Consider the following 21062-nt stretch of genomic DNA (forward strand, 5'->3'; position numbering starts at 1 on the left):
GGGAGGCGGGGCGATCGAGCCCGCTAGGCGCTCGGCATTTTCCACGCGTTCCGAACGCGAGTCGGTTGCAGTCTCTGCCGTTGTCGCTGCACAGTGTCTTCCCCAGGTCTCTCGCTGCCGCTGAATTGCCAAGATGTCGCTCTCTAACAAGCTGACTCTGGACAAGACGGACGTGAAGGGGAAGCGGGTCATCATGAGGTAATCCTCGGGACTAGGCCGGGGCCGACTTGCTTTCTCTCTTGCCCAAAGTGAACTTTAGTTCTCGTCTCGGCCCCATGGGTCCTAGCCCTGCAGGACTGGGCTGCCCACCACTGTGGCTGAAGCTTTGCCCGGATTTAACGGTTTCTAACCTCATTTTCCCCAACCCAAAAAGTGAGCCGAAGTTGCCCTTTGCAGGGTTGGATCCACCCAGGAAGGGCTCAGATTGCAGGGATCCATTTTGCTCTCTTCTCTTATTTCTGAAAGGCAGTTCTATCACCTCCAGTTCCCAGTTAGCGAGGTGGGATGTGATGCTTAGCCTGCAGATGCCTAGACCCCCAGGGAAGGGACCTTGAAAGGCCATTTGGTTAGTTTCCCTTCCCCCACCACCGTAGACCGTCCCAGACAAATCAGAAACGGCCCTGCACAAAAGGACATCTTTCCCAGAGAATGTTGATTTCGTTGTTCAGGAGTAGAACCCACTAAAGCGTTGGGGGTGGGAGGGAGAGGTGGGGTGGGCGCACCGAAGGAGGCCCTGCAGGGCTTATGTAACAGGCTGCTGCCACTCTACGTGTCTTTGGACTACAGGCCATGGGTTTTGCACCAGGTTTGTGCCACATACTGGGTAATGCTAGAGCAGGGTGTGGCTGCTCATTCTTGCTGTTCTCTAACCTCACCCCCACAGGTGGCTAGAGAAGCAGGATATTAGAAGTGGGGAAGGCTCCCCATGCGCTTTGGGGTCTTTTACTCCAAACATGTGGATTCCTGGTCACTTACCAACATGGCTTTTCCCTTGTTTGCCATAGTTAACTAGTATAATGTGTGGAGCTTTTACATTTATCCTTTTCGTAACATGTACATTCGTGCATGCCAGGAGCTAAGTGCAGGAATTCAGTTAGGTATGTAAGTGATGGACTTGACCTTGACAGGATCCAAGGGTGGCGCTTTTGTGGGGGCCATAAGGGCTTGAACTGATAGCGTTGTGTAGTCTTGTCCTTTTAGGGAAGTGGTTGATTGATGGGCAGGCATGTGCATGATGTGATCCAGCCCCTTTCCCAATTTGGGCTGGTTCAAGAGAGGGCAACTTTTGGATATTAATGGATGCAGAAAGCAGTAGGGGATCTCCCTTTACCTAAGGCTTAAACGAAGGTAGGCACCGTGAATTAGTGAACTGTATGGACACCCTAAAAGTTCATGTAGCTCTCCCCTTCCCTCTTATTTCATTATGGCCACTATTAGTTTGCAATTGGCCTTCTCTGCCCTGCTATGGAAATAATTAGAAGAACTCAATGCCTTATGGCCATGAAGAACACCTGGTGTCCCCCTTTTGCTAAATCACCTAGTCCTTTGCAATCTGGACAAAGTAGGAATCATAGCCATCCTAGTATTAGATAAGGGCCCTATCTACCCCTCAGATGCTCTTAAGGAAGGTGGATAGACCCTATGAAAAACAGGACAAGTGGACATTGGCATGCAACTAGATCTTAGATTTTAGTGATTTCCTCCCGTCTCCACTGTGCTCAAGGCTGACCTTTCCAGATGCAGGCACCAGCTGAAAGACAAGAGATGGGGCATCATCTTGGCTACCTTCCTACAATTGCAGTCTTGGGCTTTATCTCCTCTCTTCCCAGGGAAACTGGCTTGAGGAATTATCTGGGCTGGCTGGGAGTGAGACTAGAGGAGGTGCTTATCTTTTCTCCCTATGGACCTAATATGAAATATGTTTCTGCCCAAGGGCTCAAAGTTTCATTTAACACAGATTAACCCTGAGCCTTGAAATGATTGACTAGTCCTGTTTTGCTGATGGAAAATGACCTGTCCAAGGTCACTGAACTAGCAAGTTGGTGGTAGAGCCAGGACTAGAATTTGGGTCTCCTTGGTTACCAACCAGATTCTCTAAATTCTTGGACATAGTGAATAGGGACAGGTTAAAATAGACCTTTGTCCGCTGAAGGTTGCAGTCAATAATTTTTCCCTGTAATCTGGATAGAACTTATTTGGCCTGAGAACAGGAAGTTGCTTTTTTCTCAGATTATTAATGTAGCTCTAGAACAGAGGCAGCCATGCCTCATCAGCTCAAATTTCTTTTTGTCTCAGTTGCCTTTATGTGGTGCTTGCTGGCAGTGCTCCGGAAGTGGGGCCTCTGGAGTAGTGGCTGCTTCACTTGCCTCCTCTCTTTATCTTGCAAAAGGGAACTGTGATGTTTGTAGAGTTTTCGGGCCCCTGCTTTGAATGCCAAGGGAAATTGACTGATTTGTTGAGGGAACTTCAGATAGCCAGAAATCTCTGGCTAATTACCAGGTTCTACCTCAGTTTTTTAGGACTCCATTTGACTTTATAGCCCTTTGAGTAAATTTCCTGTTTAATTTTGCAATGTCATTTCCTTTTTTCTTCTCATAGGTTGCCAGTCTTATTCCTTTGCCGACTTGTGAAGCGCTTCCCTTTTGCTTGCTCTCCCCCACCTCTCTCCCTCCCCCTATTTTTTTAAACCTCACTGTTTTTTCCCTAACCTGTTGTAACTTGTTAAGCAACAGCCTTGGTGTAGTGGAAGAAGAAACAGGGAGGAAGAACTGAGAGCAGGGGAGGAAAAAAAAGTCTCTAAGGGAGCCGTAATACCCCAATTTTCTAGTCAGGGGCAGTAAAGCGAGGGTGGGAATGGTTCCTCTGAGAGCTTTTAATGGAACTGGGCCTGGACTCCTGCGATTTCAGGTGATAGAGTCTTGATATCTTTATTACAACTAAATTAATATTTTTAAGATTCATTTTGAAATAATTATGTACATTTACAGGAGGTTGCAAAGATAGTATAGAGAGGTCCTGTGTTCACCCAGTTTCCCTCATTGGATACATCTTACATAATTATAGTACAATATCAAGAGTAGGAAGGAAGTTGACATTGGAATAAAGTATATAATTCTTTGCTGTTTTATCACATGTGTAGATTTGTGTAACTCCCACCACAATCAAGATACAAAACTAGTTTTGTTTGAGCACTGCCAAGATCTCCCTCATGCTACTCCTTTAGAGTCGTGGCCCCTCTCCTTGCATTCCTAAACCCCTGGTAACTACTAATCTCTCCTCCATTTGTAAAATTTTGTTATTTCAAAAATGTTATATAAGTGGAATCACAGTATATAACCCTTTGGGATGGCATTTTTTCACCCAGCATAATGCCCTCGAGATTTATCCATGTTGTTGCATGTATCAATAGTTCATTCCTTGTATCGCTGAGTAGTAGTCTGTCGTATGGATGGTCCACAGTTTGAAGGACATCTGGGTTGTTTCCAGTTTGGGGTTATTTCAAATAAAGCTTCTGTGAATATTGAACATTTGTGCACTAGTCTTGGTATGGACATATGCTGTCATTTCTTTTGGGTAAACATCTAGGAGTGGAATTGCTGGGTCATATGCTTAGACTTTTGAGGAATTCCCAGACTGTTTTCCAAAGCAGCCACATCATTTTACATTCCTACTGGCAGTATATGAGTGCTCAATGGCTCTGCATCCTCACTAGCGTTTGATGTCATTTTTTAAATTTCAGCCATTATGATTGGTGTGTAGTGATATCTGACTTTGTGCCTGAGGCTAAGCTCGGGATTGTTTAAGGGAAGTGGAAAAGGAAGGGGTGCAGATTTTACACAGAACAAGTGGAATGTGTAGGTCAGAGCAGTTTCAGTGGTGGAGTCCTTAGACAGGAGAAGCTAAAAGCAGACCTGTTGTTGAGAGTCTAGGGATGATGAGGGAAGATATTCCACAAACAATGAGAAGAGAGTACAAGTCCAATTCTCATCAGTAAGCTATGCCATGGCAGCGTGGATAGATGAGAGAGATTCTTGAATGTTTCCAAAGAACTTCTCTGTCAGGGCTTGGGGGTAGGGAGCAGCACTGCAAGGGTGGCTTATGCTCAGCCCCTTGCCATTAGCCCTTTTGTTTATGTATTTATTTGGCTGTGCCCGGTCTTAGTTGCGGCATGCGAACTCTTAGTTGCAGCATGTGGGATCTAGTTCCCTGACCAGGGATGAACCCTAGCCCCCTGCATTGGGAGTGCGGAGTCTTAGCCACTGGACCACCAGGGAAGTCCCGTAGCCCTTTTGAATGTGGGCCTTCTGGGAGGCTGCAGGGGGTGGGAGAAAATGACTCTTGGTAATGGGATACTCTGTCCTCTTTGGAATGCACTTTAAGGCTGGCAGGGGCCTCGTTCAGGATATTTAAAGAAGATGCTTAGAATCAGAATCGAGTAGCCTGAAATTAAGTAGACTGTATTTCTTTCTTTAGAGGCATACTGCCTTTATTTTTTTAAGATTTTAATTAAAATGTTTGAATATAGAATTAGTCCTTCAACTCACCTTTGGAAAAGCTGTTCTTCAGTGAACTAGACTACAGACCTAGGGGACATAGGAAATTGGTGGTCTTCTTAGTAGATCTAGGATTTTGTAATTGTCTGCCAAGCCTCAGCCTTAGAGAGGAAGGCCTAGTGATGGAGCTTTGTGGTCAAACATGGCAGCAGTCTTTTTGACTAGGTCATACCTTCACAGTAGTCCCTTAGTGCGTGTTGCTAGCTGTTTTTAGTAATGGTTGATCTGCCTTTTAGATCACAGAATCACGTTTTGGAGAAGCCTTAGCATGTATAATAATAGCTACCACTTTTTTTTTTTTTTTTTTTTTTTGCGGTACGCGGGCCTCTCACTGCTGTGGCCTCTTCCGTTGCAGAGCACAGGCTCTGGACGCGCAGGCTCAGCGGCCATGGTTCATGGGCCCAGCCGCTCCGTGGCATGTGGGATCCTCCCGGACCGGGGCACGAACCCATGTCCCCCTCATCGGCAGGCAGACTCTCAACCACTGTGCCACCAGAGAAGCCCAATAGCTACCACTTTTATGGCACTTACTGTGTATCAGTTACTCTCCAAAGCACTTTCCAAATCGGTAACTCATTTAATTCTCACAATAACTGTGAAGTAGATAGTAGTATCATCCCCATTCTAGAGATGAGAAAAAAAATCACTTAAAAAGGATCTTGGCAGGCAAAACTTAGACCTTACAGATAGCTATCACACATCGTTGTTTTCAGTCAGATTGAAGTAGCCCGAGGTTCTAAGGAGTTAGCAAGAAGGGGGAAGGAATGATCAGTTCTTAAAAATGGTAAAGCAGCAATCTGTTGGGTAAGAAAGGAGACTGCAGTAAATTGCTACCCACACCCCCAACTCCCCCCCACCCCCCACCCCCCGGCCGTGTGCTGTGCCATGTGGCTTGTGGGATCCCGACCAGGGACTGAACCTGGCCCCCAGCAGTCCTAACCAGTGGATCCTAACCACTGGATTGCCAGGGAATTTCCTGCTTGTGTTATCTGGATCACTTCTTTTCTAATTGCCAGTTTGTCAGGTGGGCAGGGTCACATGTTCCATCCTCTCCTCTAAGGCTTTTATTTTCTTTAATTAAAAAAAAATTATTGAAGTATAGTTGATTTACAATGTTGTGTTAGTTTCAGGTGTACAGCAAAGTGTCCTCTCAGGCTTTTAGAAAGAGGCTGTCTTTTTGTTATTGTCTGTGTTTTGCTTGAAGGATACTGTTTGAACTTGGTCTTGGATACTGGGTTTCTTTCTAGTCCCGAGGTCCCAGCCTTTCTCCCAAAAGAATGATATTCTCTTGACATGTTTTATTGTTCCAATTAATTTTTTTCTTTTGAATAATGTTTGCTTCCTTAGAACCCAGAAATACTATCAAAGGAATCAAAATCCAGACGTGTTCCCTATAACCCTTCACTCCTCCAGCTGCCACTGTTATTAGATACTATCATGCTGGGCCCACATAGAAATCTTTTTAGATGGTACTGGCTTTAGCTTCCCTGGTCTTCAGGGCTAGTTCCTGTGATTTAAGTTGTTTTTTATTTTTTAAAATTTCTCTTTTAAAAAGTATGAGATATGTACCTAAAAGGGCACAAATCATAAGCTTCAAAGAGCGATCACTAAAGGAGCACATTTGTCACCCAGGTCAAGAAAGAGAACATTACCAGAACCCCTGAAGCTCCCTCTGGTGTCCTATCCCAGTCACTACTCCTACCCTCGTCCCCATGGCTAATCACCATCTTCTGATACTGCTGATTATTTTTAAGGTGACTTTTGAACTTCAACTTATTTAACTGGTTCACTAAAAGTCCCTCTCCTAATCTTTGGGGGAATGGAAAATTGATCATGGCTCTGAACCCAACACTTTGTTTCTTTTTCAGAGTGGACTTCAATGTTCCTATGAAGAACAACCAGATAACAAACAACCAGAGGTAATGTCCCTGCTAATCCTTGAGCTAGGTTTACGATGTACCTGGGTCTGAGTATATGGGATGAAATGGTTTCACTTCCTTATTGTAGAACTATGATAACTTAAGCCATGTGATCTTGGCTTTCAACAACCCACCATCTGGTTTGCCTTCTTATGAGAATTTAGAAATTGAAAAAAATCATTTTAAGAAAGCGATTTTTTTCTCCTCCCATTTTTTTTAAATTTGAAGAATTTGGTGTTATGCATTTTTAAAGAATATAAAGGTTTACGGTTACTTGGCTTCCCTTGCAAAATGAAGAACTGTGCATGTAGTTTTACAAGCCTCTATTCTAGCTGGCCCTGATAAAATCAGTTTTTGAGAATTTTGATTTAAGGGAAAAGACTACAGAAGTAATATTTTCAGTCAGTTTAGGCTGCTCCAAATGTCTTGGCTCCTAGATTCAGAAGCAGAAATTTTAAGTGATAGTACTGCTCTTGCTTTTGACTAGATTGTAAAAGAAGGTTTTATTTTAAATTTTAAATGAAAGGTTTGAGCTGGAAAGGTACGTTCCAATGGTATAGACCAGCAGTGTCTAATAAAAATATAATATGAGCCACATGTAATTTAAGATTTTCTAGTGGCCACATTAAAAAAGTAAAAAGAAACAGGTGAACGTAATAATACATTTTATTTAATCCAGTAAGCCCCAAATAATCATTTCAGTATGTAATCAATTAAAAATTAATCAAAGGAACATTTAACTTTTTTGGTATTATTTGAGATCCAGCACATACCAATCTGGACTAGCCACATTTCTAGTATTCAGGAGATACCTGTGGCTAATGGCTACCATATTGTACAGTGCAAGTATAGACTCAGAACACTTTCAGATATTGGCCCCAGAATAGAGCTTGGCATTTTGCCAAGCACATCCCTGCTGCACCATAGTGGAAGGTCTTTGTACAAGGCACCTCTGACCCTTCTTGACTTTCATTATTTTCTGTAGCACACATAAAAGATTGGAAATATGCCTATCAAGGTATTTTATAAGTAAAAAACAGAGAAACAGGTCTGAGTAGATCTTTTCATTTTCAGAACTCCATGGAGTTGATTAACAAAATGAAGCATTAGAAATAATAGGACTTGGCCAGTAATGGATAGCCCTGAAGATTAATTTGATTTCATTGGGCAAACGTTGTACCTGATGAAGGTTTCTTCTTTATTTGGTATAAATGAGTTTTTATATCTGCCAAGTAGCATAAGATATTTTAGAAACATAACTTGGCTTTTTATTATTCCATTCTCTGCTGAAATGTCACCTTATCAGAGAGACTTTCCCTGGCCACCCTCTCTAAAATCCTCTTCACCACTATTCTCCAGTCATTCTTGTCCCCCTACCTTGCTTTATTTTCTCCATAGTTCTTACCACTTCTATGAGAACAGAGACTATTTTATTTACTATTGTATTCTCAGAATCTGATATAGTAGCTGCCACCAAAGAAGCATTCAATAAATATTTTTTGAATAAATAAATGATTTTCTTTGTTATCGATTTTAATTTCTTAAAGACTGCCAAGAATGGAAAGTTAGTATTGAGTTTGTAACAAAAATTTGAAGTGTTTAAAGGAGGTTTAATAAATGTTAGGTTAAACTATAATTTAGTAAATGCAATGCATTATGTAAACCACATTCTATATAATGTATTTATTTTTACCTACATAAAAAAGTGACTTAGGATCTGTAACGGGTGCAGAAAAGTTACATGTTTTTCAGTTTTCCCCAAATTTCTTGTAATGGTTTCAAGATTTGGGAATTTTATATTTCTTCCACAGTCAAACACTTAGGATGTTTCAGGGGTCCCTAAGACCACCCACATATTTGGTGATTCACTGGAAGGACTCACAGGACTCAGCATATAGTTCTCACTGCTAAAGTTTATTACAGTGAAAGGATGCATGACAGTATCAGCAAGGGGAAAAGACACAGGCAGAATTTGGAGAAATCCATGCATGGGCTTCCATGCTTTCTCCCTCTTATGATGGGACACACCAAGCGTGCTCCTTTCTCCAGTAGTGAAAAATGCAATAATTGTGTGCAATGTTTCTGTCCAGAGAAGCCCTTTAGAGACTCAGCTCCCAAGATTTTTACTGGCAGCTGATCACATAGGCACCCTCTGCCCAGCAACTACCAAAATTCCTCCTAGAGGGGAGCAAGTGTTGAGCGTAAATCACCTTGTTTGTACAGACAGTCTAGGAACTGTGAGCAGCCCTTGTCAGAGAACTGAGGGACCACTTCAAAAGCCAAGTTCCCAGATAGCAGCCAAGGGCCAACCTTGCCAGCAGGTCCTTCTGAAGATAACAGCTTCAGTCCTGCTATATTAACTCTTTTCTGCACAAGGGGCAAAACATGATGAGACTGTATAATCCTAGGGGGAGGGTTGACATCCTAATTAACTTCTTCCTCTGCACATGGACCTGAGGACCATCGCTGAGTTGTTGACAGTAGATTTGAAGGAATTTGGAGAAGAAAGGGGGCTTTATGTTTTATGAGGCCATGAATAGAATAGTTACCACTAATTCTTAGGAGTAACCTTACTCTACCTGTTGTCTCTTTTTGGTTGCAGGATCAAGGCTGCCGTTCCAAGCATCAAATTCTGCTTGGACAATGGAGCCAAGTCAGTTGTTCTTATGAGCCACCTGGGCCGGCCTGATGGTGTCCCCATGCCTGACAAGTACTCCTTGCAGCCAGTTGCTGTAGAACTCAAATCTCTGCTGGGCAAGTACGTTTCAGGCTCTGGTGCTGGTGGACTGTGACAGATGTTGTCAAGCATGTTGTTATTGGTTCTTAACTTTCTGACTGCTCAAGTGTTTTCCATGTTGTGCTCTCCCCAGGGATGTTTTGTTCTTGAAGGACTGCGTGGGCCCAGAAGTGGAGAAAGCTTGTGCTGACCCAGCTGCTGGGTCTGTCATCCTGCTGGAGAACCTTCGCTTTCATGTGGAGGAAGAAGGGAAGGGAAAAGATGCTTCTGGGAACAAGGTAGGACCTGTGATTTTGACATTAGTGAGGGTGAGGAAGGCTGAGTGTATAAGAGACTGTGATTGAAGAGTAGAGGAAACTCATGTTTATTTTGACAGCTTTTTATTGAAGTACAGCATAAGATTAAAAATGCACAAATGCACAGCTTGATGAATTATCACAAAGTAAGCACACCTGTGTAACCACCACCTAGGTCAGAGAATAGGATATTGTCAGCATCCCAGAAGCCCTCCTCATGATGCTCAAGTGGTTTTGAAATACATTGGAAAAATACGTGAACACCATTTGGGTGTACGAGGATTTGGTGAACATGCTGCTTCTAATTGTCCCTTTGTTACACACCTGGCCTGTGATACATGAAGATTGTTTTTTCTAATAGTATGTGATAATATCCTATCAAAGTGGGAGGCTGTGATTGCCAAGTGCTGAGAGCAGACATTCACAGGTGGTTGTTGGCTGGGGGCATGGGGGTGAGTATCCATGATACACCAGGTGTTCCTCCAGGAGAGCCAGTTTTAGATTTTTTGTTTGTCAAGGCTGGAACTGTTTTTCTAAGCAACAGGCCCTGGTGTGTTATGGAAAGACAATCTGTATTTTTATTTAGAAGGGGAATTAACTTAAAGCTTGAGCTTGATACTTTTAACACACTAAATTAAATTTGATATCATTGGGATTTTCTTATAAAAGAATCATGTGAGCAGAAAAAGTACTTTCCTAAGTCAAGTGGAAAGGGACTATTTGGGACATTTGATTGTAGTTGGGTAAATGATGGTCATGATGATACTGCCTTGGGTTTAAGACATTTTTCTTAAGAAGTGTAAAGCATATTTCTTTGAATTTCTTCTTAAGGAAGTACAGATATCATCATATTTTCAAAAAAAACCTAGGTCTCAGAAAGGCAGTCATTTGATTAAAGTTAGAGGTAGTGGTACTGTTGCTGGGCCTTATATAGAGCTCAGTCCATTAGATCAGCAAACTTTCTGTAAAGGGCCAGACAATAAATATTTTAGGCTTTGTGGACCATACGGTCAGCCACAACCTTATACGGTCTCTGTTGGAACTATTCAGCTCTGACATTGTTGTGCAAAAGCAACCATAGGGAAAAAACCAAAAAATTTTTTAAAAAGGCAACCATAGATAACCCACAAAATAGATTACTGTGAACGACAACCAGAATTCAAATATTAAATGATAAAGCTGGCTCTTTGAGGATGATTTAGAATTTGCCTATTGGTAGAAGGGAAGCTGAAAGCACCCTTTAAGTACTTTCTACTCTTAAGGTCTTTAGTATCTTGTGGAACAAGATGCTCTGAGGCTAGCATCTCAAGCTCCTGTTGTACTTCTGACATTTCTTAAGGTCATTGCAGTGCCTGCTTTCAAGCAGTGCCTGCTTTCTTTTCTTAGCACTGCAGGCTCTGGTCTTGCCTTATCTTGCCTTTGGCATGGTCTTGCTAGAGTAGTATGAGTCAAATGCTGACCTAAAATTTGGTGCCCTTTTAGACTGAAACTCAACCAGCTATACGCTTGGGCTTAGAAATGGCAGGAGGCAACTGGCAAATTGAGGCAAAACCTTTTATTCAGGAAGTGATGAACCAACTATGCTAGTCTATGTCTTTTTTAGTTAGTTTACATTTAGTGTCCAATGGCTTTTCATGCTTGAAATTTCAGGAGCCAGCCATAAGTTCAAAGTGGATAAAAACAAAGCGAGGGCATGAAATTTTTCCTTTATCCAGTGTGCCTGCATTGGTTTTTTAGGAGCATTCTCTTCCTTCTAGTTATTGGCAGATCAAAAATGAGAAATGGGTTCTTATTACTATTAATTTCTATAGTACCTTTTCCATGAAGAGCTTTCAGTTTGTCTCATTTTTCCTCAAACAATTCTTCTTAAATAGAGGGGTTATCTTCCCTTTTTAATAGATGGGAAGATTTCAGGGGCAGAGAACAACTTGACAAAGGTTACACAGTAAATTAGCGTCAGACCTGGTCCTAGAACCCAGGTCTCCTGCCATTTGGGCAGTGTTTTCATTACTACACACATCATCTTGCAGTCACCAGTGGCAGATTATATTCCATTGTAAAGAGATTATGGGGGCTCTACAGTCTTCAGTTTTAGCATTAGTGCCCCTGCATTCTTTGGTTCATTAGAGGAAAGCACCTGTTATCTGTGGCAGCCTCCTTCTTCTCAGTACATGGGAGAATGGGAGTGGACAGTGACTGAAACAAACATCTGTTTTGTGCTCTTCCCTGCCATGTCCCTCTTATCTGGCTTCCTGTGCATCTTCACTTTAATTCCTACTGGAGACTCTGTTCATCCTGCTGCCCTGCTTTCTTTCCCCTATGGGAGCATGGTGGGTATTATCCCTGGATAGTGAGCTGACATTCAAAGCCCTATGTTTTACTTCTAGTTTTTGTTCCTCTTTCTTTTTTGTAGAAGTGTATTGTTTTATCAGATCCCTAACTTCCAGGGAAGGCTATATGAATTACCTCCTTTTGCTATTATATAAAATGTTTCTGAGGTCCTTTTCTGTTGTCATGTTTCCATCTGCCTTCTCTGTTCCAGCCTGCCCTTGTTGCTTTGATGAGGAATATGTATGAGGGCCTTTTTCCCTTTGCAGAAAGGTCTTGGTAGCCAGCAGCTTGACTCAAGTATAATCCTAAATTTTACAAGGAGAATATGTTAGAATGAGGAAATGAGTCAAGATAAGGAGAGAGAAGGATAATTTGAGTCTTGTCCTAGGAGCTGGAAAGAGGCCAGTGGGATGTGATTAGGGGTTAAGCTGTGGTTCAGGAATCTTAGGCTTGCAATTTGAGGGAAGGTGGAGGAGAGCAGAAACATGCAGAAATGACCCAAAGACCTGGAATATTAGGAAGAAAGAACAGATCCTGTTGCTAGTTTTAAAAACTGCTATCCTACCAACTCAGGGTCTTTAGAGGTGTTGAAGAGGACTCTTGGTATGAAATGCTTTTACAGTTGTCTTTGGAGCCATCAACATTTCCTGTGTTGTTGTTTTTCCTTTTTTTTTTTTTTTTTGTTTTTCTCTGCAGGTTAAAGCTGAGCCAGCCAAAATAGAAGCCTTTCGAGCTTCGCTTTCTAAGCTAGGGGATGTCTATGTCAATGATGCTTTTGGCACTGCTCACCGAGCCCACAGGTACTAAAAGTTTTTTGCTCATTGTCAAACTGGGAGCATTATTTCTCTGTTTACTTGAGCAGCCCAAGCTCTGGTTTGCTTTTGGATATTTCTGTATTATATTATGATCTTTTTGGCTTCTATCTCTAATTGGAGCTACAAATTACACTGAGGTTCTTGTTGAGTATCTCCGATCTAAAGAGGAAATAAAAGCAAATGTTGAGAATTGTGGAGCTTTTTGTTGAGCTTCAGGAAGATGTTCCTCTGTCTCACTTTGGGATATTTTGTGGAGAGCTCTCCCTTTGTGAATGCTGTGGGAGTGGAATCTTAGGCTGTCAGTAGGAAGCAAACTGAGGAATCCTTTCCTGTTGTCATCACCTGGCTGATTATTTATTGTGATTAAACCCTTGGCCTGAAGACTATTAATTGGGTATCTTAAATTCTACCTTAGGTCATTGCTTTTCACTTGTTCCCCTTGACCCTGCATTATTAGTCAAAAATCTTATCTTGTACCTAAGTGTTTTGTTGCAGTTTGGGCATGACAACCGTGGTGGCCTGGCATCTCAAAAGTGAAAGTATTTTCAGTGATAAGGAGATGGCCTCTAGAATTGGGAGAATTGCTAGGGATTGACCTAACATTTGAATGTCTCGTTCATTTCTAGCTCCATGGTGGGAGTAAATCTGCCAGAGAAGGCTGGAGGATTTTTGATGAAGAAGGAGCTGAACTACTTTGCCAAGGCCTTGGAGAGCCCAGAGCGACCCTTCCTGGCCATCCTGGGCGGGTATGGAGAACTCTTCAAGATCATGCTTTAAGTAGTGTTTTTGCCTGGTAGTAGGCCATAACTTGGGTGGTTTATTGTCAGATAGCACAATCAAACTGGGTGACTGAGGAGAATTTAATAAAGGGACTGTCTAAAAAGGTGTGGGTAGGGTTTAGGGAAACCCAGAAGGGACAGTACAGTAAACTGGGGCAACAGTCATCACCATCCCTAGGCCTGAAGGGAAAAAGGAAAGGGATGGTTACCAAAATCCAGAGACAGTGGTTGCGTGGAGAGGTCTCTCTGATAGAAACCGTAGCCTTTGGTCAAGGGATGTAGGGATAGTCATCTAGCAGGGAAGGAGCCAGGGAAATAGATACTCTGATCTCCTTTTAATGTCCTGCTGATGTACCCCCTCCTACCCACAATGGGCTGCAACCTAGCTGGATGTCAGAGGGCAAGGGAACTCCTTGATGCAGTCCACTCAGGTCAGCCTCCTGGGACAGAGAACAGGGCTGGAAAGGATAGAAAATGGCTCTGGAGGGAAGAATCGGAAAGATCCACCATTGCTCATCTAACGATTTTTGAAGCACTTCAGCCTCTCAGATATGAAAACCTCCTCATATGTGTTTAATATATCATTTGGAACTCATTTCTCCAGCTCACATACCTTTTTATATTTTCTCCTGTGGGGAAAGGTACCCTGTGAATAGTGATATTCTACTGGCTTAGTTAAAAATACGAATTTCAGAAGTGCAACTCAGGAGGCTAGGAGGATACATTTTAGGTGACAGAGACCTGGGACTGCTTGGATAAGATCTTGTCACTTGGCATGGCTATCTAGATGGCAGCCTCTTTATGGCTAGATGCTCCTGACCCTCTTACGAGCGGGGCTTTTTTTTTTTTCCACGGGAATGAACACACTCAGCATTTCCCTATGAATGCTGACTCGAGTTGGGTGTCAATTTCAGATAGCGTAGTTGCTCTCCAGGTTCATGAGCCCAGTTTCAGGGTCCTAAAAATAGTTAAGGTGGGTATAGGTTGTTATCTGTGTCCTGGAATCATTGCCCCTCTTGTGCACTGGTTTATAAAGGTCAGACTCTGATCTTTGCTTCTCTGGAGATTAGGAGTTGGGCTTTGTTCTCCAACCTTCCGTAGATCTGGAATATGGAAGTGAGTGCCACCTAGGGGTTATGATTAGGTTTTGGACTCTGCCTAAAATAGCTATTTTGGGGAAGTTGACGTGGAGGGTTTTTTTTGCCACCTTTCTTGCAATGTAGTCTCCTTAGAACATTAACAATTTAGGGGAAGATTTTACATTTTATTAAAAAACGTTGTGTTGGGAATTCCCTGGTGGTCCAGTGGTTAGGACTCAGTGCTTTCACTGCCGAGGGCCCTGGTTCAATCCCTGGTTGGGGAACTAAGAACCCACAAGCCGCACGGTGCAGAGAAAACCCCATTATTATGGAAACGCTCAAACATTACAGAAGTTGAAAGAATAGTATAATAAACCCCCAGGTACCTCTCACCCTGCTGTAATAATTATTGGCATTTTTGCCAATCCTGTTTCATCTGTCCTCTAATCCTTTTTTTTGTCAGGAGTATTTGAAAGCAAGCCTTAGGCATCATATAATTTCATTTCTCATACTTCTGTATGCATCTCATAACTGATGAGATTTCTTTTAAATAACCACCGTGTGTTATACCTAACAAAATTTAACAATTTTATTACTGTCATCTAATACCCAGTCTGTATTCAGAAATTCTCCATCATTTCAGAAATGCCTTTTTACAGTCAGTTTGTTTGAATAAGGATCCAGATGAAGTCCATGCATTGAATTTGCTTGTTAGGTATATTTTATTCTATAATAGTTCCCTCTTCATTATTATTTTCATTCCATTGATTTGTTGAAGAAGCAGGGCATTTGATCTGTAGAACATCCCACATTCTTTAGAAGACGTTGAGTCTCGTTTCTCCCTCTTTCTCTGTCTCTCTCTTTCTTTCTGTGTGTGTCTGTTTCTATATAAAACAGTTAATCCATTCTTACCCTTGGTGGTGACCAGTCTTTACAAGTGAGATATCTATAGTCTCTTTCCATCCATTCTCCCACATCGCTATTGTTTTGAACCTCCATTTCACAAATCCTAGCATAGGGCCTCTCACAGAGTAGGTATCATCTTGTTTATTGAATGAAGAGGTAGATAGGCCCAAGGTGATTGGTTCATTTAGGTGGGATTTAGATATATAAGAATATCTGTGGAAGGCAAGCTATTACTTATGTGAAGGATTTTAAAGGTTGTGCTTCAAGTGAATGTTTTTCTTTTGTTTAGATATTTTTTTCTCTCGGAGGTGAAAGGTACATCTGTGTTTATTATCTTATTTCCCTCTACTAGAATATAAGCTCCAAAGGGGTAGGGATCTTCTCTTTTGCCCAGTGATGTTTCTCAGAGACCTAGAACCTTGTCACAGAGTAAGTGCTCAATCAGTGTGTTGAATCAAATGGTCCAATAGAATAACGAATGCCATAAAGCAAATGTTCCAGCAGCTGAGCATGGACCTAAGAGTGTGAATATCTATTTTTGCTCAGTATATATTCATTTCGTATATAATCTGGTTCCTGCTCTAGGATTAGGACAGTTCTCAGGGAGCTCAGGGATTCCACAATTAGCAATCTTTCTCAGGTACAATTAGCAATCTTGACCCTTTGATTTTTGGGGGGAGAGAAGGGGCAAAATAGATCTATTTGGAACTTGTGATTTCTTTAGATGATTGTAAGTCTTCTAAGCCCTTCTTCGCCAAGAGCTACACCTTAAAAGGATTTATTAGTAATGGATTGGCTTTTCGGGTTGGAGAAACGTAGGGCAAAGTTAGCCAATACTTCTGTCACTCTGTGGGACATTTCTCTGTTCCTGTCTCTTAATATCAAAACTCAGGCTTTATGTAATATCAGTTCCTTAGTCCATTGTTTGTTCTTTGGGTGATGATTCTTGCTTTCCCTTCCAGAGCTAAAGTTGCAGACAAGATCCAGCTGATCAGTAATATGCTAGACAAAGTCAATGAAATGATTATTGGTGGTGGAATGGCCTTTACCTTCCTTAAGGTGCTCAACAACATGGAGGTAGGAAACCAATGCCAAGTGGATGTGAAATAGCTCTCCATGAGAAATAGCCGGTTATGTAAATTTAAAAAGGAAATTAGCTTCTGACATGAGCCCTAAAAACTCCCATTTTTATTTATTTTGCAAGTTGTTTTTCTTTCGTCTTTGAATTATTCCTTTGTATTGTGTTGTATTTTGTTCCTGTCTGCTTTGTGAGGTAATCACATTCTTAGTATAGAGGCTGATCTTCATCATCTTGACTTTCCTGTGTAGATTGGCACTTCTCTGTTTGACGAAGAGGGATCCAAGATCGTCAAAGACCTGATATCCAAAGCTGAGAAGAATGGCGTGAAGATTACCTTGCCTGTTGACTTTGTCACTGCTGATAAGTTTGATGAGAATGCCAAGACTGGCCAAGCCACTGTGGCCTCTGGCATACCTGCTGGCTGGATGGTGAGTCACTTGGGTGGTTTGTAGTATGAGTGAACAAATACATTTTGGTATCATTCACTCAACCAACCAATGGGAATTTTAAAAGAAGGGCTACAAATGTTGAGTGAGACCCTCCTTTGGGGAAAATCCATGGGGAAAAGCAGTGGTATCAGATTGCTGCTAAGACTTTTCATTAGTAATGTGGGGGCAAAACTGTTTTTTCTTTCTTCATCTATTTAATGTTTATTAAGTACTTGACTGTGTGCTGGGGATGATGCTATGTACTTTCATGGTTTGGGCTGTTCTGGATTATGTTGCTGCCTAGAAACCTGTATAAGAAATTTTTCTTATATGAAAACATTAAGATAGTACAAGTATAATTATTGCAAGCAGGGAAAAATTTATGTGTGTATTAAAGACTTATTTAGCTGATTGTAATGTTCTCCATATTTTATCATTCTAATAGCTGTACAAAATTGTTAATGGTGACATACTAGTTTGCTTATCACTTTCCTTTTTTTTTAGAATTATTTAAGCTTTCATATTTCTTTTTTCTTTTAAGATTTATTTTTTAAATTTATTTTTGGCTGCATCGGGCGGCACGTGGGCTTCTCTCTAGTTGTGGTGCTTGGGCTCCAGGGTTTGTGGGCTCTGTAGTTGTGGCACGTGGGTTCCAGAGCGTGTGGTCTCTGTAGTTTGCGGCACGCAGGCTGTAGTTGAGGCGTGCGAGCTCAGTAGTTGTGGCACATGGGCTTAGTTGCCCCGTGGCATGTGGATCTTAGTTCCCTGACCAGGGATTGAACCCGCATCCCCTGTATTGTAAGGCGGATTCTTTACCACTGGACCACCAGGGAAGTCCCATCACTTTCCTTTTGATAGGCATGTGGGTTTTATTTAGTTCAGTGTTTCTCAAAGTGTAGTCTCAAGAACAGCAGCATCGGACTTGTCTGCTGGCACAGTGGTTAAGAATCCGCCTGCCAGTGTAGGGGACATGGGTTCGATCCCTGGTCCGGGAAGATTCCACATGCTGTGGAGCAACTAACCCTGTGCACCACAACTACTGAGCCTGCGTTCTAGAGCCTGGGAGCCACAACTACTGAGCCCGCCAGCCTAGAGCCCGTGCTCCACAGCAAGAGAAGCCACTGCAATGAGAAAAGCCTGCGCACCGCAACGAAAAGTAGCCCCCACTGGTGGCAACTAGAGAAAGCCCACGTGCAGCAACGAAGAACCAAAGCAGCCAAAAATAAATTAAAAAGAGAACAGCAGCATCAGCATCATTTTGAAACTCATTAAAAAATGCAGATTCTTGCCCCCTGCCCCCCGACCTGCTGAAGCAGAAACTGGGGGTAAGGCCCAGAAATTTGTGCTCGAACAAGCCATCCTGGTGATTCTGATGCACAACAAGATTTGAGAACCACTGATCTAGTTTAGTGTTTTTCAACCTCGGCACTATTGACATCTCGGGTAGTTTTAGTTGTGGAGGGCTGTTGTTGCCTTATAGGATGTTTAAGGCACCTTTGGCCACTAGATGCCAGAAGCAACCTCCTACCATCTCCAAATCATGACAATCAAAAATGTCTTGAGACATTGCCATATGTTCCCTAGGGAGGGACGGAATTGACCCTAGTTGAAAACCACTTATCTAGTTACACACAATCATAAAATAGTGTGGCTAAGAATGTTTTTATCAAATAACTTTTGGTTTTCCCTTAGACTTGATCTTCCATAAAGGATATGAACAGGTTTATAATTTTAAAGAATGAGAGGTATCTTTTGGTTCTAGAAGACACTCTGGTGTTCAGCCTTGAGTTCTGGTCTTGGTGGAGGTATGGTATTTGCTCCTCTAAGTAGCTTTTATTGGTAGCTCATCCTCTCTTTTAACTCTGCCCCTTAGGGCTTGGACTGTGGTCCTGAGAGCAGCAAGAAGTATGCTGAGGCTGTTGCTCGGGCTAAGCAGATTGTGTGGAATGGACCTGTGGGTGTATTTGAATGGGAATCTTTTGCCCGAGGAACTAAAGCCCTCATGGATGAGGTGGTGAAAGCCACTTCCAGGGGCTGCATCACCATCATAGGTAAGGAGTCCTGTACAAAGCTATTGCCAATGTGAGCTGGCAGAATTCTGATCAGAGGAATGTAGAGGAGAAATGGTTAACTTTTCCTAGGTTCCTTGGTGCCAGGTGAATCTTGAGAGCTAAATGGGTATATAATTCATGGAGGAACCTCTAAATGAGATGGACTTGGGGGGTTATCGGCTACCTTTTGGGCTCGAGAGCACATTGCCTTATAGTTTTGGTGCCAATCTTTTTTCTTTTCTCTCCTTTCCCCTTTTTACTTGGCTTTCATTCAACAGGTGGTGGAGACACTGCTACTTGCTGTGCCAAATGGAACACAGAGGATAAAGTCAGCCATGTAAGCACCGGAGGTGGTGCCAGTTTAGAGCTCCTGGAAGGTGAGGTTCTTTAATGTTTTCTGACTTATTTGGGGGAAGGATGGGGTTTATGCAGTGAGAGGTGAATAGAATGGAGTGGAGACGGTAGATAGTGTCATTAGCAGTCATTAGCTGGGCAGTACAAATGGAGGAGTTTCAAATAAAGCTCCTGGCTTCCATTTGAGGTGGGGAGGGCTACATGGGAAGACTTATTCTCAAAGAGGTTATGCTCTAGTAGACCTGGGACCCAAAATGTAAAAGTTACCTAACTCCTGGCCATATACCCTAGAGAAGAGCTGATATGTTATTGGGCGGATAGAAGGGGACAGATCTGGCTTAGTGGATCCTATAGTAATGCTGACTGTGTGTGTGTGTGTTCTCTCAAAAACAGGTAAAGTCCTTCCTGGGGTGGAGGCTCTCAGCAGTGTTTAGTACTTTCCTGCCTTTTGGTTCCTGTGCATAGCCCCTAAGTCAACTTAGTGCTTTCTGCATCTCCACTTGGCATTAGCTAATATCTTCCTCTATGTCAGGATTCGGCTAGTGGCCAAGAGATGTAGCACCAGGAACCCTTAAACAGTTGTATGGCATCTCAGCTCACCTTTACTGCACCCTGGCTTTGCCTACATTCTTCAAGATCCCATTTGAATTTCTTAGAGACTAAACCGTTGTTCATTCTAGAGTGCATATATTTGTATTATGCCTGTTAAAAGAAAGTGAGCTGTGTTAGCTTAGTTCTTTTTATGAAGTAGCTTATTCTGATTAGCTTTGTCATAGTTTCACCACTCAGCATGGAAACAAAATGAAATTCCAGTTGTCGGTAAGGAGGGAGATGAAGTTGGTGATCTATTAAATAAATAATAAAAATATCCATTGAAACTGGGATTTTTTTCCTGTCATATTTTGTTAGGGTGAGAACAGAATCTTGAGGAAGGGATCAGATATCTACGTCCATGTTTCTAAGTAACATGCTTAAACTGTTAACTTCTTGATTTCATACATGGGAAGATTTAGCTCTTTTATAGCCTTTGTTCCATATGTATGTCCCCTTCTTAATTCTCCCAGTATAGTTTTGTCATAATTTTAGATTTGATCAATAGAGTCTACATTGTGATTATAAATATTATTCACAGCTGAGCTATGTCATATGCCATGATTATATTTACTTATGTATCTTTTAATTTTCTTTGGAGTTAAAAATAGTTTTAAAAATTAGTTTCTTTTTTTCTATGTATCTATCACTGATTCATTCCCAACATATTCAAACATATGGGACAGTAGGTTCATTTGTATTAGAGATGTCCCTCCTGCAGTACTCTATGTTCCTGTTCCAGTTTGTACTGGCTGCCCCCTATGTTGGCTGTACAGCTGTTGCCCTGGGGTTTCCTGTTTCCAGAGGAAATCCCTGTGGGGTAACTCTTGGGGATTCCTTTAACCTCCTGTGTTGAACCTTCCCTTTCCTGGATCTGTTTTCCCCTTCTTTCTTGGTTTACTTCTCCTTTTTGTGAAATACAAGACTCCACTAGCTTTCTGAGAAATTGAGGGCGTAGGAGGCAAAATTTTTTGTATGTCTGAAGATATCTTTATTCAACTCTTATATTTGCCTGTTTGGTTATATGTAGAATTTCAGCCTAACTATCAGTTTCTCAGACTTAAAGCCTTTGATTCACTGTCATTGCTGAAAATCTAATGACATCCTACACTTGATCTTAGCCAAAAGGCCAAAGCGATTTC

The 21062-nt window shown here is 42.0% G+C and overlaps 1 protein-coding gene across 1 annotated transcript; it reads left to right on the forward strand.

Annotated features, from left to right (window-relative positions):
• On the forward strand, window positions 1-20213 carry PGK1 (phosphoglycerate kinase 1). Its single transcript, XM_065900811.1, has 11 exons — window positions 1-198; window positions 6422-6472; window positions 9075-9230; window positions 9343-9487; window positions 12533-12636; window positions 13278-13397; window positions 16378-16492; window positions 16745-16924; window positions 18798-18975; window positions 19254-19352; window positions 19723-20213. The coding sequence occupies exons 1-11, from the start codon at window positions 134-136 to the stop codon at window positions 19761-19763; spliced, it is 1254 nt and encodes a 417-aa protein (XP_065756883.1). The 5' UTR covers window positions 1-133; the 3' UTR covers window positions 19764-20213.
• Window positions 20214-21062: the final 849 nt, after the last annotated feature.

This window comes from Phocoena phocoena, chromosome X, assembly GCF_963924675.1.
Source record: "Phocoena phocoena chromosome X, mPhoPho1.1, whole genome shotgun sequence".
Classification (NCBI taxonomy): Eukaryota; Metazoa; Chordata; class Mammalia; order Artiodactyla; family Phocoenidae; genus Phocoena; species Phocoena phocoena.

What these genes read in the sequence shown, in the direction of transcription:
- PGK1 (XM_065900811.1), top strand. Translation starts at nt 134, where the DNA reads ATGTCGCTCTCTAACAAGCTGACTCTGGACAAGACGGACGTGAAGGGG. An exon ending in CAGATAACAAACAACCAGAG is followed by an intron (nt 6,473 to 9,074) that starts GTAATGTCCCTG and finishes TTTTGGTTGCAG; the next exon opens with GATCAAGGCTGCCGTTCCAA. An exon ending in GCATACCTGCTGGCTGGATG is followed by an intron (nt 16,925 to 18,797) that starts GTGAGTCACTTG and finishes TCTGCCCCTTAG; the next exon opens with GGCTTGGACTGTGGTCCTGA.